Genomic DNA, 15498 nt, shown 5'->3' with positions numbered 1-15498 from the left:
TTTAATCCTTGCCGAAGTGCATATTAAATCTTGTCTTTTGTTATTGAAAGAAACAAAAACTAGGGACTGACAATGACCAGAATTTGGAAGGTTGAGTGTGGCCTCTGATTGTCCTTAAGGCAGCGGTCACCAACTGGTGGTCCGTGAACCACTGGTGGTCTGCAAGAAAATTTTGGTGGTCCGCAGAAAAAGTATTTGCATTTTTTATATTGCACTAAATCAGGGGTCCTCAAACTACGGCCCCTGGGACAGATACGTGCAATGAACGTTTGTGTTGCTGCAGAGAGTCTCCCCCTTCGGGGTCTTTTTGTGTGGGTCAGAGGGGGGCAGAAATTCTGACTTGGGGTCTGCTTCAGCCTCCTGCTGTGGGGCTTTGGGCGAAGGCTGGAGGGAAGGGCCGCTGGTGGCAAAGAGCCAGAGGGCCTTGTTCCAGTGGGACTGCCTCATGGCCTGGAACTGGCTGACCATCTCGGCCCGCTGAGCCTCCAGATGCCTTTACCTGGCCTTGCATTCCTGCGGGTCTTCCCTCTGTTTGGAAAGCCTATGCTCCTAGTCCTCAGTGAGATACTTGTCCTGAGCCTTCTTCTCGGCCAGATCCAATTTGAACTGAGCTGTTTTGCCAACTCTTTCTCTTAGTGGCTATTTAGCTCCAACAACTGCTTCCTGTTGGGGCCCTAAGGAGCCCAGGCAGGCAGGCCAGGAGTAGCGAGTAGAGGTTGTTAAGGCACCCCTCGACATGAGTGACATCGAGTTGACCATGCCCACCCAGTCACATGACCACCTAGCCACACCCACCCAGCCATTCATTAGGCAGATCATATTAGTGGTCCACAGGATTTAAAATTATGAATTTAATTTAAGAATTAAAGAGAAGATAGTCTCGTCCACTCGGTCAGTTCCACAGGTAGTCCTCGACTTACAACCACAATAGGAATCTGAAATTTTTTTTGTTAAGCAGCGCGGTCATTAAGTCAGGCATCGCACAGCTGCCCCCAATTTTATGAGCTTTTTTTTTTTTTTTTGCCGTGGTTGTTGAGCGAATCAGCCGCGATTTTTAAGCGAGGCAGCGCTTGAGATCTTTCCTGCGATCACAACTGTCGGAAAGCCAGGCTGGTTGGCAAGTGCCCAGATTGTGTTGATGTGACTGCAAGGTGTTGTGATGGTCATAAGTGTGAGGACTGGTCACTTTTAGAACGGTCGCTAAATGAATGGTCATTAAATGAGGACTTCCTATAATGATCTAATGCCAAGGAGAGTTTATTTATTCTCACCTGAAGCAGTGTAAGGTGGAAGCCATTTCTGGTACTACCTGGAGGTGCCAAGTGTTGATGTTTACACGCCAAGCAAGGATTTAGCTGCATCTCTCCCGTATAAAGATCCTAGTCCTCATGATTCTAATGAAAAGCCTCATTGCCTTAATAAGGCAATTGACCCAAAGGAAGCATTTTCTCCAGGTTTCAAAGGGCAGTCGGAGCAGCCCATGGTCGAAGAAGGAATTGCAGGCAACATTGAAAATGTTTAAAGGTACTCCTCGACTTAACAACCGTAGTTCAAAGTTACAACAGCACTGAAAAAAAAGAAGTGATTTAGGACCAGTTTTCATCCCCCGTGGTCACCGGATCAAAATTTGCCCGCTTTGGCAGCTGGCGTGTATTTATGAGGGTTGCACTGTCTGTTGCAGTGGTGCTGTTGTAACTTCGAATGGTCACTAAATGAATGGCTGTAAGTCGGGGACTATCTATAATTCTGAAATCGCACTCTTTCCAGCCCAGTTCAGCCGCCCCCCACCCCCCGTGCCCCACCTATGGCTCCATTAACCAGAGTGATGCATTCTACTAACTAACCTCACCGATCTCTCCCCTCACCATCCCCACCTTGCCCCAGCAGCTTCAGGGGGGGCTTCTGAGCGCTGGCCTTTCTCTCCCCAGGCAGCCCCCTCCTCGTGCTCCCCCCATCACCTCACTTTTCTTTCTCTTTCCCCTTTTCATCCTCACCTGCCTACCTTCTTTTGTTCAGTGGGAGACCGATGATACTGCAGAATACGTAAGTAAGACGCTTCTGTTGTGATGGTCTGTTCTCGGCTCCCTTCCCTGTTGTTAGTGATGGCATGGTGTTGAGTATCTCCCTTTCTCCCCCCACCCCACCTCCCCTTCCTCTCCCCCCCTCATTTGTTAAGTTTCGTGCGGCTTGGTGTGCTTCAGCCTCTCTGAATGTTGGGTTGGTTTCTTTGCATGGAATCTGGGGGAAGGAGGCAAAGGAGTTAACCCAGCATTAGAAATGAGTATTAAACCAGCATGAGTGTGCAGAGGGTTAAAGTAACATTAGTGTGCGGACTTAAACTATCTTAAGAGGTGAGGGTTAGACTAGCATAAATGTGCCTTGTTCAGACCCTGTTAAACTAGTTTAAGAAATGAGGGTTAAACCAGCATGAGTGTGCAGAGGGTTAAAGTAACATTAGTGTGCAGACTTAAACTAGCTTAAGAGGTGAGGGTTAGACTAGCATAAGTGTGTCCTTGTTCAGACCCTGTTAAACTAGCTTAAATGAGAGTTAAAGTTTACAGAGGTGCAGATCCTCTTAACCCAGATCCTCTTAACCTAATTTAGAAATTAGGGTTAAACCAACGTGAGTGTACAGAAGTGCAGATCCTGTTAAAACTAGCTTAAGCAGTGAAGGTTAAACCAACATTTGTGCCGACCCTGTTAAAGTAGTTTAAGAGGTGATGGATAGATCAACATAAGTGTGCAAAGAAGCAGGCCGTGTTAAACTAAGTTAACAAGTGATGGTTAAACCAACATAAGTGTGGCCTTGGGCAGACCCATCTAAAATAGCTTTATATACGAATTAAACTAATATAAATCTGCCGCTGTGCAAACCCAGCTAAATCAAGTTAAGACACAACCAAAATAAGTGTGTCCTTTGTGCAAACCTACCGTGTTTCCCCGAAAATAAAACCCTGTCTTATATTTTTTTTGAACCCTGAAATAAGCGCTTGGCCTTACTGCCATGCGCTGAAAAGCCCGATTGGGCTTATTATCAGGGGATGTCTTATTTTGGGGGAAACAGGGTGGCTGTTGTAAATTGCAGGGATTTTAAAATGCAACTTTTGGGTTTATTATTCTCAAAGCAGCTGGTTTTTGTGCTATAGAAACAAAAAGTAAAGCTCTTGCTATTTTTTGTTCTCTGATTTCCCACTCCCATCCCCAACGAACACAAGGGAAAAAAAAAGGAGTTTTCAAAAGATACCAAAAAAGGTGTGTAGAGACTCTGGAAAGAGTGCAGAGAAGAGAACAAAGATGATTAGGAGGCTGGAGGCTAAAACATACGATGAATGGTTGCAGGAATTGGGTATGTCTGATTTAAGGAAAAGAAGGATTAGGGATGACATGATGGCAGTGTTCCAATATTTGACGGGCTGTCACAGAAAAGAGGGGCCCTGAAAGTGAGAACAATCACTCACTGAAACGGCTGACATCCAGAAGTTGTGAGCGCTCCATCCCTGGAGATTTTCAAGAAGGGATTGGACAGCCATTTGTCTGAAATGGTATATGGTTTCCTGCTTCAGCAGGGGGTTGGACTAGAAGACCTCCAAGGCCCCTTTCCAACTCTCTTATTCTACAGTCAATTCGGTTGAGTACAGTCATTTTTTTTTCCTTTGGGGTTCTGCCCCTTTGAGGAACCCACAAAAGTCCCGTTGACGACAAGACCCATTTTCTGTGATGACGAGGAAGACCGGAGCCCTCCCTATTCAATAACGGGATTGATTTCATTGCAAGCTGTGCGTTTGGTATGGAGAATGTGTGGTTTCCTCCCTACCCATCCCCATTTCCTTGTGATGTGATGTGTCAAGGATTGCTTTGTGCTGTGTCTTGCATGCTGGACCCCGGTTATCTTCCCAAGGAAGGGAAAGAAAGAAAGAAAGAAAGAAAGAAAGAAAGAAAGAAAGAAAGAAAGAAAGAAAGAAAGAAAGAAAGAGGAAAGGAGGATGGGTGGAAGAAAGGAAAGAAAGAAAGAAAGAGGAAGGAAGAAAGAGAGGGGAAAGAAGGCTATTTTGTTTTAATCCTTTGCTTTAATTCCTCAGGAAATGGTCATCTCTGGACTTCAGCCAGAGACCACCTACTCAATCACAGTGGCTGCCTATACCATGAAAGGGGACGGGGCCCGGAGCAAGCCGAAACCGGTCGTGACCAAGGGAGCAGGTGAGCGTCCCAGAAGGGTGGGTCTTATTAAGCAACCCTACAGGACCCTTATCTAAAGATTAGTCCTCGACTTACGACCAGTCACTGAGCAACCATTCAAAGTTGCAACAGACCTACCTTCGAGCTACTTACGACCCAGTCGGGGCTCTCTGCAGTCACATGACTGAACTTCGGGCGCTCAACAGCACAATCCCCCTTCATGGCCATTTGCAGCCTCCCGCACTCACTGCATTTTGCAACAGTTTAAATAAAGCCCGTCACTTAACGTCTGTGGCATTCGCACTTAACGATTGCCGCCTTCGCCTAAAAGAAAAAAAAATGTCGTAAACTCGGGTTGGTTACGTGACTAACTTGTATTATGACCATCATGACTAACGACTGCAATGGGTAGGCTCCGTTGTGGTCATAGGTCGAGGACTACCTGTACAGTGAGAAGTCTGAAAATCTTTGAAAATTAGAATTTGATAGCTAGTGGGAGAGACCAGATGCAGTCTTCAGATGTTTCTCCTGATCTTCAGGGATAGCTCTGATACCCCCCAAAATATTCTTTTTCATCTCTCTTCATTCTTTTCTCATTTTTCTCTTTTTTTTTTTTTTTTTTGTGGAATGCACAACTGAGATAACTAAATAGCAAAGTGTTTACTGATTTTATGTGTGTGTTTGTGTGTGTGTGTGTGTATCTCTTTAAATATACAGGTGGTCCTCAATTTACAACCCCAACAACCCAAAATTTCCATTGCTAAGAGACATTTGTTAAGTGAGTTTTACCCCATTTTACGACTTTTCTTGCCACCGTTGTTAAAGAGAATCACTTCAATTGTTACGTTAGTAACATGGTTGTTAAGTGAATCTTTGACTTTGCTTGTCAGCTTGTCTCAAAAGGGGATTATGACACTGTAATCGTCATAAATGAGTCAGTTGCCAAGCATCTGAATTTTGATCATGTGACTATAGGGATGCTACGATGGTCATATGTGTGAAAAATGATCTTAAGTCACTTTTTTCAATGCCGCTGTAACTTTGAACGGTCACTAAATGAACTGTTGTAAGTTGAGTACTACCTGTATGCACAGCTTCCACATTAATATTCCTATATCAGGTATATTAAGTTTTCTCTAGATGTTGACATAGTCTATTAGTTTTTATTTGTCCTTTTATTTTTATGGTTTGTTTCCAGAAACCGCCCTTTCACACACAGGCTCCCACTGTATCTTGAAATCATATGAAATGGGGAATTGAATTATTTTTACGAAACTGTATTACATTTAATAACTATCCATCTAAGCTCACTATGTTATTGTGTTTGGCATACATCTGGATTGATTCAGAGGTAGCCATTTGCCTGTAATTAATTTAAGACAGTGAACAAGTAGTTTAGTATAGAATTTATAGTCTGCCTTAAGTAATGAAATAGAAGCTTGCCAGGGTAGATTGATAACATGAAGATTAAAATATATTTCTGTTGAATTCTGCCGACAGCTAAGTCAAGGACTAACTGTACCCACCCACGTAAGATCATCTGCGGCAGTGACAAAATCATCATGTTATCTAGTTTGCAAAAAAGTCTGCAAAAAAAAAACACACCAAGCTCAGAGAGTACACCCCACAATCCTCCTCCTTCTCCTCTTCCTCCTCCTCTTCCTCCTCCTTCTCTTCCTCTTCCTCCTCCTCCTTCCCCACTCCCTTCTAGCACTGATGATGTTATCTACTTTGGGTCATGAAACATCTGCAAGAAAACAGCCAAGCTCAGAGAGCACCAAGGATCCCTCATGTCAACCCTGAGCAACAAATATTCTCCTTTATTGATTGCATACTTCGCTTGGATAAAAATGGGGATGGAGCTTTGATCATCTGCTTTCATTCCCTTTTTTTTTGACATCAGTCCCCATAAATCCCCTTATTTCCATCTTCACCCCCTCCAAAACAGAGGGGATATTCCAGCAGAGGGAAATATTCAACAAAAACCCTTGATGTGCCTAATATTTATGAGCATTACTTTTCATAACATTAACTTTATCAATATTAAGCCATTTTTAAAAAATAATTCTTTCATGAGGCATCAATAGAAGCAACACAGAGTGACAGCCTTTTCAGGAGATCAGCAATTAGCTAAATGCTCAATGTCTTTCTTCTTCAAAATGATAATTTTTAATTATATTTCCCAACGTTTCAGGTAATGTTTTTTTTCCCCCTGAAAATCTTTGCAGTGAGTCACTGATTACTGGATTTCTTTTGCACTGCTAAATGTTTGGATAAGATAATTAATTCATGCATTGTCTGTTTTCCCCATCAGTATAATTTATTAGATAAAAGCAATATACTGGTAGGTAGTCCTTGACTTAAGACTAAGCACAGCTGGAAGATGAAATCCATTCCCTGGAAGGATGCTTTCTTCATGGACTACTCTCTTTTCACAGATACTGATGCTCTGGGAATTTCCTCTCTCTCAAACTGGGAGCGCTTGCCACAGTAGATCTCAATCCTAACAACTTTAAAATATGTGGACTTCAATTCCCAGAATTCCCCAACCAGCTGGCTAGGGAATTCTGGGGATTGAAGTCCAAGAATTCTAGTCCCGTCTTGAAAACAAAGTGGGTGACTTTGGGCCAGCCCCCTTCCCTCTCTCAGCCCAGCCCACCTCACAGGGTTGTTGTTATGAGGAAAACAGGAGGAGGAATTATGTCCAGATAGTCCTCGACTTACGACCACAGTTGAGCCCCATTTTTATGTTGCTAGGCGAGACAGTTGTTAAGTGAATTTTGCCCCATTTTACAACCTTTCTTGCCATGGGTTGTTAAGTGAATCACTGCAGTTGTTAAGTTAGTGACACGGTTGTTAAGTGAAGCTGGTTCCCCCATTGACTTTGCTTATCAGGAGGTCGCAAAAAGGGATCACATGATCCCTGGATACTGTGACCGTCATAAATATGTACCAGTTGCCAAGCATCTGAAAATTGATTACGTGACCAAGTGTGAAAAATGGTCATAAGTCCCTTTTTCCGGTTCCATTGGAACTTTGAACGGTCACTAAATGAACTGGTGTAAGTCGAGGACGACCTGTACGTTCGTCGCCTTGAGTTACTAATAAACGGTAATAAAAGTGGGCTAGAAATCTAATAAATAAATAACTACACCATAAAATTGCCAAGGTTGGGGATTGCTAGTGTGGAAGTATCACCTGTCCAAACAGGTGATAAGCACCTGTACTCCTGCTCCCCCTCCCTCTCTTGGCCCTCCCCCCATTGTCAAGACAACCCAGCTACCAATCAAACGACAGCAGCCAAACGGCAGCAGCCAATCAAAGCATTGATTGGCAGGAGGCATTGGGCAGGAGGCAAGAAGAGGGGGAAGACAAGATGGCTGCCTGAGGACTCTGCCACCACGGCCATTTTGAAGAGGAAGCTAAATAAAGAGAACCAAACACAAGGAGTCAAATAAAGAGGCAGATTGAAAGACAGACTGCCCTGATGAGGAGAGGCCACAGAAAGGAGGCCACAGCTGAAAAAACTGGGGAGAAAAGAGGCATTTTATCCCTTCCCTCAGAGTGGTGTGAGGGAAAAACTCTCTTGCCTCTTTCTCTCCAGAGGCAGTAAAAATTAGGGGGGAGAGGGGAAGGAGAAGGATTAAAAAAAACCTCAGTCAGGAACAAATAAACTGGAAAGATGGGGAAAAGAGCAGATTTTGGATGGGAAAGGAATCAAAAACAGAAACTTAAAAACACAGATTGAATTTACAACTGCTTGTTTAGTGACCGAAGTTACAAAGGCACAGAAAAAAGTGACTTATGAACATTTGTTACACTTAATGACTGTTGCAGCATCCTCATGGTCAGCTGATCAAAAGTGGCTTATATTTATGACGGTTGCAGGGTCCCATGAGATCCCCTTTTGCACCTTCTGACAAACAAAGTCAATGGGGGAGGCTGGATTTGCTTAATGACCATGTGGTTCACTTAACAACTGCAGTGATTCAGTTAGCAACTCTGGCAAAGAAAGCTCGTAAAATGGAGCAAATCTCACTTAACAACTGTCTTGCTTAGCAACAGAAATTTTGGGCTCAGTTATGGTCATAGAATAGAATAACAGAGTTGGAAGGGGCCTTGGAGGTCTTCTAGTCCAACCCCCTGCTTAGGCAGGATACCCTCCACTACTTCATAAATTCATAAATTGAGGACTATCTGTAAAAGTCCGGTTGATCTCTGTAGGAAAAATGTTACCGCTTCAGGGAGAATGACTATAGAGATAGAAAAAGATTAATACTACAGATAGAGAGAAATCAGCCATAAAGCAACATGTTAGCAATACAACATAGAAAGAGATGAGATTATAGTGAAATTAGGCTTTAAAGAAAATAGTGTAGATAAAGAGCTCAAAGGAAATAGTTAAAATTGATTGATTATGTACCGTCAAGTTGGTGCCAACTCTTGGATAGGCCACACATATAGATAGATTTTCTCCTACCTCCAAACGTTGCTTCTATAAATAATAAAGAATTAAGGGACCTTGAAGGTCTTCTAGTCCAATCCCCTGCTCAAGCAGGAACCCCTATACCATTCTGGACAAATAGCTCCAATCTCTTCTTTAAAAACTCCAGTGATGGAACATTCACCATTTCTGAAGGCAAGTCATTCCACTGATTAATTGTTCTCACTGTCAAAAATGTATCCTTCATTCTAGGTTGCTCCTCTCCTTGACTAGTTAATCCGTTGCGTCTTGTCCTGCCATCAGGGGCTTTAGAGAATATGTTGACCCTCCTTATTTTTGTGACAGTTTTTCAAATGTTGGAAGACTGCTCTCATGTCACCCCTGGTCCTTCTCTTCATTATACTGGACAAAACCCAAATCCTGTAACCATTCTTCGTATGTTGTAGCCTCCACCTCCTAATCCTCTTTGTTGCTTTTCTCTGCACTCTTTCCAGAGTCGCAACATCTTTTTTATATTGTGGCAGCCAAAACTGGATGAGTCCATCTACCTTGTTGCTGGTCATCCTCCTCTTCTCTTTCCATCCACCTTTCCCAGCATCAGAATTAGATCTTTAAGTTGTTTGATTGGTTGTGTGCCATCAAATCAGAGTCAACTTTGAGTGTGTAGATTTTCTCCAGGTTGATCTGTCCCCAACCTGGCCCTTCAGGTCTTCCAACAAAACATCCATCACTGATGTAAACTGAGTTTTATCTCCCTTGATGCTGGTCCGTCTCTTCTCTTTCCTTCCACCTTTCCCAGTATTACAGCCTTCTCCAGAGTGCCACATGTCCAAAGTCAGTTAATTTGGGCTGGAGTTAAAATAGAAAACATGTTTTATTATTAAGATTCATTTCTACACTAGTCTTCAACTTGATTTCTTCTAATTGTGCATTTCTTTTATTCATTTGTATAAAATAAAAGACTTTCCCTAGTTACCGGGGGGAGGAATTTAAAAAATAAAACCAATCAATAGTCCAAATTTCCAGTGCTTTGTATCTATTGAGTCTAGGTCACAATCTAAGTGGGTTACTCAGCCTTGAAATCAGGAGACTATTAAGTACAAAGCAATTAATCTAATTAAAAGTTCAAAAGTTGAAATGCAAAAAGAGAAAAAAGGAAAGGAAAGAAAAGAAAAGAAAGAAGAAATAAAGAAAGAAAGAAAGAAAGAAAGAAAGAAAGAAAGAAAGAAAGAAAGAAAGAAAGAAAGAAAGAAAGAAAGACAGACAATAAAAAATCAGATGGAATCTTGGAAGCATCTTTTCCAACTCACATATTTTATTTGAAGGCAGAAGCTTTCTATATTTTATTTGAATACATTCTGTGTGCCAGAAAAGGTGCTCCCAGAGTCCTCCTGATTTTGGGCCCACATTGACTAACACAACTCTCCTAAAACCTAATATTGTATATCCTTGCAGCAGACAAAAATGTAGCTTGCAATATATTGCAGTATAATCTGATAAAAAAAATTTTTTTTATCGTACTGGCAGGCTGTTTCCCATCGCAAATCCATTATCTCTTTGATTTCTAGTCCCAGGGAAACCGATCCTGTCTGTGTATCCCACCCATGAAAACTCTCTCCTGGTCAAATGGGAACCCCCTCTGGAAGCCGAAAGCCAAGTGCTGGGTTACCGCCTCCAGTTCGGCCGCAAAGATGTCGACCCGCTGGCCACTCTGGAATTTGCCACCCAGGAGGACAAATATACCGCCACCCATGTCCACAAAGGTGCCACGTACGTCTTCAAGCTGGCCGTGAAGAGCCGGGCTGGCTTTGGGGAGGAAGCATTGCAAGAAATTACCATCCCAGAAGATGTGCCAAAGGGTTACCCTCAGATTCTCGAGGCGAGCAACATCACCTCCAGATCGATCCAGGTCAAGTGGCTGCCCCCCGTCTTAGCCGAGAGGAACGGTGTCATCGTCAAGTACACCGTAGCCTACCGAGAGACCATCTCTTCGGGAAACCCCCAGGAGAAAGATCTCCCTCCCTCTCCAGAAAACTCATACATCCTGAACGGTCTCAAGCCCAACACCGCTTACGATGTTAAAATCCGAGCACATACCAGTAAAGGTCCCGGGCCGTACAGCCCGACTGTTCAATATCGGACGGTCCTTCTGGATCAAGGTAGGACTTGCCAGTTTCTGCCCCAAGGGTCTCTCTCTGAATCCTGGGAGGCAGAGAAGCCAAAACCTAAACCAAAAACAGCTGTAGTCCTAAACTCCTCGCCGGCTTGAAGATGGCGTGTGAGTACCGTTAAAAAAAAAAACCCAAAACCAAACAAGCAGGCTTTTAAAAACAATTAATCATAACAAGGCAGGTGGTTTTCCTTTGCCTTCAGCAGGTAAGTCTTTTTTTCCTTTTTCTGCTAAAGTCTAGTCCAGGCAGCCTCTTGATTGACAGCTGGGCGGAGCAGTTGCCATCACAGGTGGGCGGAGTTTTTTCTTCAGCTTTTGCCCCCCTCCCTCTCTTCAATCTCTTTTTCTTTCTTATTATTATTATTATTATTATTATTATTATTATTATTATTATTATTATTATTATTATTTGCAAGCTGGTCTAGGAGAAAATACACCTATGCAAACTAATTTTTAAAACAACAAACCTGCACGATTCCATGTACAGCTTCTGTCCTCAGCAGCCAAACAGGAGAATTTATAATTGATTTTCATTGCACTGGGATGCTGTAAGGGGATTATTGGGATCATAAGATATATATATTTTTTTGGTAGCGTAACAGGGTGTTGCAGGCGTGGATAAGAGTTTTCACAAGGCACAAATGGCCAGAGGTTACTTTGGGGGATTGGAGTAGCACCTAGTGTGTAGAAAACGTGTCTCCATTGATGAAATTCCAACTTCTGCCATTTTCACTCCGAGTCGCCTGCTCCACCCTTTGCTGACTGTTTTTCTTCCCCACAGTTTTTCCCAAAAACTTCAGAGTGAAAATGGTCACCAAAACGTCGGTCCTTCTGGGCTGGGAGTTTCCTGAAAATTACAACTCCCCTATTTCATACAAGGTACATGTTTAATATCAGTGTCTGCTAGAAATCCTTGAAAAAGGGGATCCTGCATCCTTCGTGCAACAGAGGCAATTTGGTCCGTGGATCAGCCGAATTGCCTCTGTTGTACAAAGAGGATCCCCTTTTGTGTCATTTGTGCTGAGATGTCATGACATGCAGTCTACTTTTGTCATTGCCCTTGTTTTGAAAGGTTATTCAATGAAAACTTAATGCATTGTAAGCTGCCCTGAGTGTCCGGAGAAGGGCGGCATATAAATTAAAGCAAAAAAAAAAAAAAAACTATTACTTTGGAATAAATTTTTGAATAAATCGTTGATTGAATAATTTTGATTAAAAGGTTGACGGCAATACGAGCCAGTTATATCAAGGAAAATTTTATCGATTGTAAGAAAGATGAGCTCAGTTAGAGAGGAGCTATCCTATTTGGGTTATCTAGTCTTGGCAACTTAGCTATTGAAATTGGATATGGTAAAATTTTAATGTCATCTATCATATATTTTTAGATTGCTATTTTTGTAACTGTTTTATCTTTTTCCCTTTTTCTTTTCTGTTTTGTTTGAAAAGGCCTTCAGGCTATTCAATAAACTATACTCTTACATGAATAATTTTGACCGAATACAGTTTTGGATACGCAGTATTTTGCTCAAAAATCTGTCACAAGAGAAAAACTGTGCCCTCTTCTGAAGCAACCTAGATCATTTTCAAACAAATTATCCCTTCAGAAATTAGTTCTTTCTTCCTGCTTAATTGAAATCCGTTTAGCTAAATTAGGGAATTTGCTGCTATGCAACATTGTAATGACAAAAAGATTTGGACAGCTGGAAAAAATCCACAAAGGCTGACATTCTCAATGGCTACTAGGCATAATAGGCATAAATGATTTGTAGGATTTCCCAAACATGTCAATGAAAACAATGAAACGCTGCTGTGGAACATAAATAGAACGATGCATTATACTTTATAACAGAGTTGGGAGCGAACTTGGAGGTCTCCTAGTCCAGAGGTGTCAAACTCAATTTCATTGAGGGTTGTATCAGGGTTGTGTTTGACCTCGGAGGGCCAGGGTGGACGTGGCCAGCTCAGCATCACTTGTGTTGGGGGCACCTGTGGTGGCCCGAGCATTCTGCCAGTGAAAAGGGGCTCCCAAGCTCCGTTTTTGGCTGCAACGGCTTCCTGCAACCCTCTGCCAGCTCTGTTTTTGCTGGCAGAGGAACCGCAGGCTGGTCCTTTGCTGTTTGCTGTTTCCAGGGCAGTTCCACGGGCCAGATCTAAGCACCCCATAGGCCAAATCCAGCCCCTGGGCCTTGAGTTTGACATCCCTGTTCTAGTCCAACCTCTTCTTCAGGCAAGAAACCCTATACCATTTCGGACAAATTTATTTATTTATTTAGTTATTTGTTGGGACTTGTATGCCGCCCTATCTCCACAGGATTCAGGGCGGCTCACAACAATTAAAACAGAACAGACAAACCATTAAAACAGAAGTCTAAATTGAAATTAAGAAATTCAATAAAACCCAGATTAAAACCCCCATCAGTCAAGGTGGCCAAGTGAAATAGCCCATGGCGGAAAGAGTGAAGGTCGGGGCCACCCGGAGCTCCAGAGGGAGTTGATTCCAAAGGGCGGGTGCGCCCAAATGGTTGTCCAATCTCTTCTTAAAAACCTCCAGTGTTGGAGCACCCACAATTTCTCCTTAGTTCTAAGTTGCTTCTCTCCTTGATTAGTTTCCATCCATTGCTTCTAGTCCTGCCTACCAGGACTACCTGTAAGATGAAGATTAATGTTGGTCTTATATAGCAGGATTCTTTTGGGTTTCTTACATGGACCCAATTATGTTTCTTCCATGCCCTCTTCCTCCATTTCTCACAGATCCGTCATGATAACACCGGCCAAGAAATTGAGGTGGGTGGGAGTGCCACCAAGAAGCTCATCACCAACCTGAAGCCACAAACATCTTACCGATTCTCCCTCGTGGGCCAGAGAAGCGAGAAAGGAGATCTTCAGCAGAAAGTGGTGGTGTCCACTGCAGCCAATATGCTGAACCGAAAACCAGAGGTGTCTTACCGACACGAAATAGATGGCAACGTGATAGTGAATCTGCCAGATGTCAGGACTTCAGACTCCCCAGTTCAGTATGTATACCCTGGGGGACCGCGTTGAGTCTGGCTACACAGTTGATATTTCTCTCTTTCAGTATTTTCATATGGCCTTTCCATATGAAGTTGGTCAAGGTTCAGTAAGCTATCAAAGCATATGAACCATGAACCATTCCGTTATAAAACACAGAAAGAATCATTTAGAGCTAGACTCAGACATTTTCACTGTCTGCACCTAAACCTTTTTACAACCTGGGCCAGTTTTGTTGGGGTCTAGAACAACTTGCTGCAGCCAATTCGCAGCAGCCAACTCACTGCAGCCAACTCACTGCAGGACAACTTGCCATGGCCAGCTTGCCACAAGACAACTCGCCATGGGACAAGAGTTACACTAATATCGAAAAAATGGTGAAATAGAATCATTGAAGAAAGGCTGCAAAAGGAAGGACCAAATGAAATGTGAATGACAAAAATAACATAATGTTTTAATTATCTAAAATAATTGTTGAATTTTCCCACAATGTGTGGTTCCATGGCGAGTTGGCCATGGTGAGTTGGCTGTGGCAAGTTGTCCCATGCTGGTTTTGCTGCCTGAACAACCTAAAACGTGTTGTTTATTGAAATAAAATGCCATTTTTGAAAATAAAAGCAGGGGGACGAGCAATACCGAAGAAGAAAGTGTTAATGAAGAAGAAGGACTGGAAAAAATACAGAAAGAAAGGAAGAATGCAAGGTTAACTTTTTGAAGGGATATTTGGAAGACTATTGCTGTCTAATTAAAATGTTTAACTAAAAATGGATAGCTCTTTAAGAGTTACTGAGGTATTAAAAGAGTCAATCAAAAATTTAAGGGGTAGCTTTTTTAAAGTTTTGGAATCTATGTAATAGTTTTAGGGTTATCTTTGAACAATGCTTTATTGAAACAAAAGGTTTAATTAAAGTTGGATAGCTTTTTGAAATGTATTGCAGCTCTAAAATGGTTAACCTAAAACTTAATGGATAGTTTTTTGTTTTTTTTTCAAAAGTCTGAAATTTAGATTATGAAGAATGTCTTACTGAAACATGAGAAAGTATTAAGATATTTTAAAATGTTTAACTTGAGATTATAGAACTTTTAAAAGGCATATATAATTAAATGTTTATGTTTGATGTTACTGAATATTGAAGAATTTTAAAAGGGGAGTTAAAGAGTCGGAGGGATTTTTGAATTTAATAGTAAGTTAGTATATGTTAGCTTAGGTTTGCTAAATGTTATATCCTGTTTTTGCCCTGGGAAGTCGGGGATGGGTGGGTGAGGGGAGGGGAGGTTGAGAGGTGCTGGGGATAAAATTGTTTTATGATTTTTAATAAAATAAAAAGAAAGGCAAATGTATTAATAGAGAAGTAAGAAGAAGAAGATATAAAAGATGTATTAGATGATATATTCAATGACTGATTATGTATTGTTTGTATGTTTGATTATAAAAATAAAAAACTTTTGTATTATAAAAAAAAAGAAATAAAATGCCAGAGGAAACCTTTCTAGGATTAACTAGAAATCTTGTGGGAATTTTGTAAACTAGATCCCACAGTCATTGAGTTAGGAGACAATTATTTTTCACCATTGGTGAGACAGCCCAATATATGCTTCCTGCTTTGAGTCTTACCTCCATTAATCACATTTCCCATCTAGATTAGCTCTTCTCCTTCATTTTCTCTTTTAATATATTCTCTGGCCTGTTTCTCTTTCT

The 15498-nt window shown here is 41.9% G+C and overlaps 1 protein-coding gene across 15 annotated transcripts in view; it reads left to right on the top strand.

Annotated features, from left to right (window-relative positions):
* Nucleotides 1–15498, top strand: part of PTPRS (protein tyrosine phosphatase receptor type S) — a 332155-nt gene that overhangs the window by 257351 nt on the left and 59306 nt on the right. For 6 of the 15 annotated variants that reach the window (XM_087871358.1, XM_087871409.1, XM_087871582.1 and 3 more), the window contains 5 exons: nucleotides 2017–2043; nucleotides 4080–4197; nucleotides 10189–10779; nucleotides 11572–11669; nucleotides 13542–13804. In XM_087871358.1, the coding sequence (XP_087727484.1) occupies nucleotides 2017–2043; nucleotides 4080–4197; nucleotides 10189–10779; nucleotides 11572–11669; nucleotides 13542–13804 (1097 nt within the window). The remainder of the gene's footprint in view (nucleotides 1–2016; nucleotides 2044–4079; nucleotides 4198–10188; nucleotides 10780–11571; nucleotides 11670–13541; nucleotides 13805–15498) is intronic. The other 9 variants (XM_087871557.1, XM_087871534.1, XM_087871615.1 and 6 more) reach the window with 2 other exon arrangements.

This window comes from Pantherophis guttatus, chromosome 1, assembly GCF_059756535.1.
Source record: "Pantherophis guttatus breed Tessera chromosome 1, ASM5975653v1, whole genome shotgun sequence".
Taxonomy (NCBI): domain Eukaryota; kingdom Metazoa; phylum Chordata; class Lepidosauria; order Squamata; family Colubridae; genus Pantherophis; species Pantherophis guttatus.
This window is presented reverse-complemented; position numbering and strand designations above follow the sequence as displayed.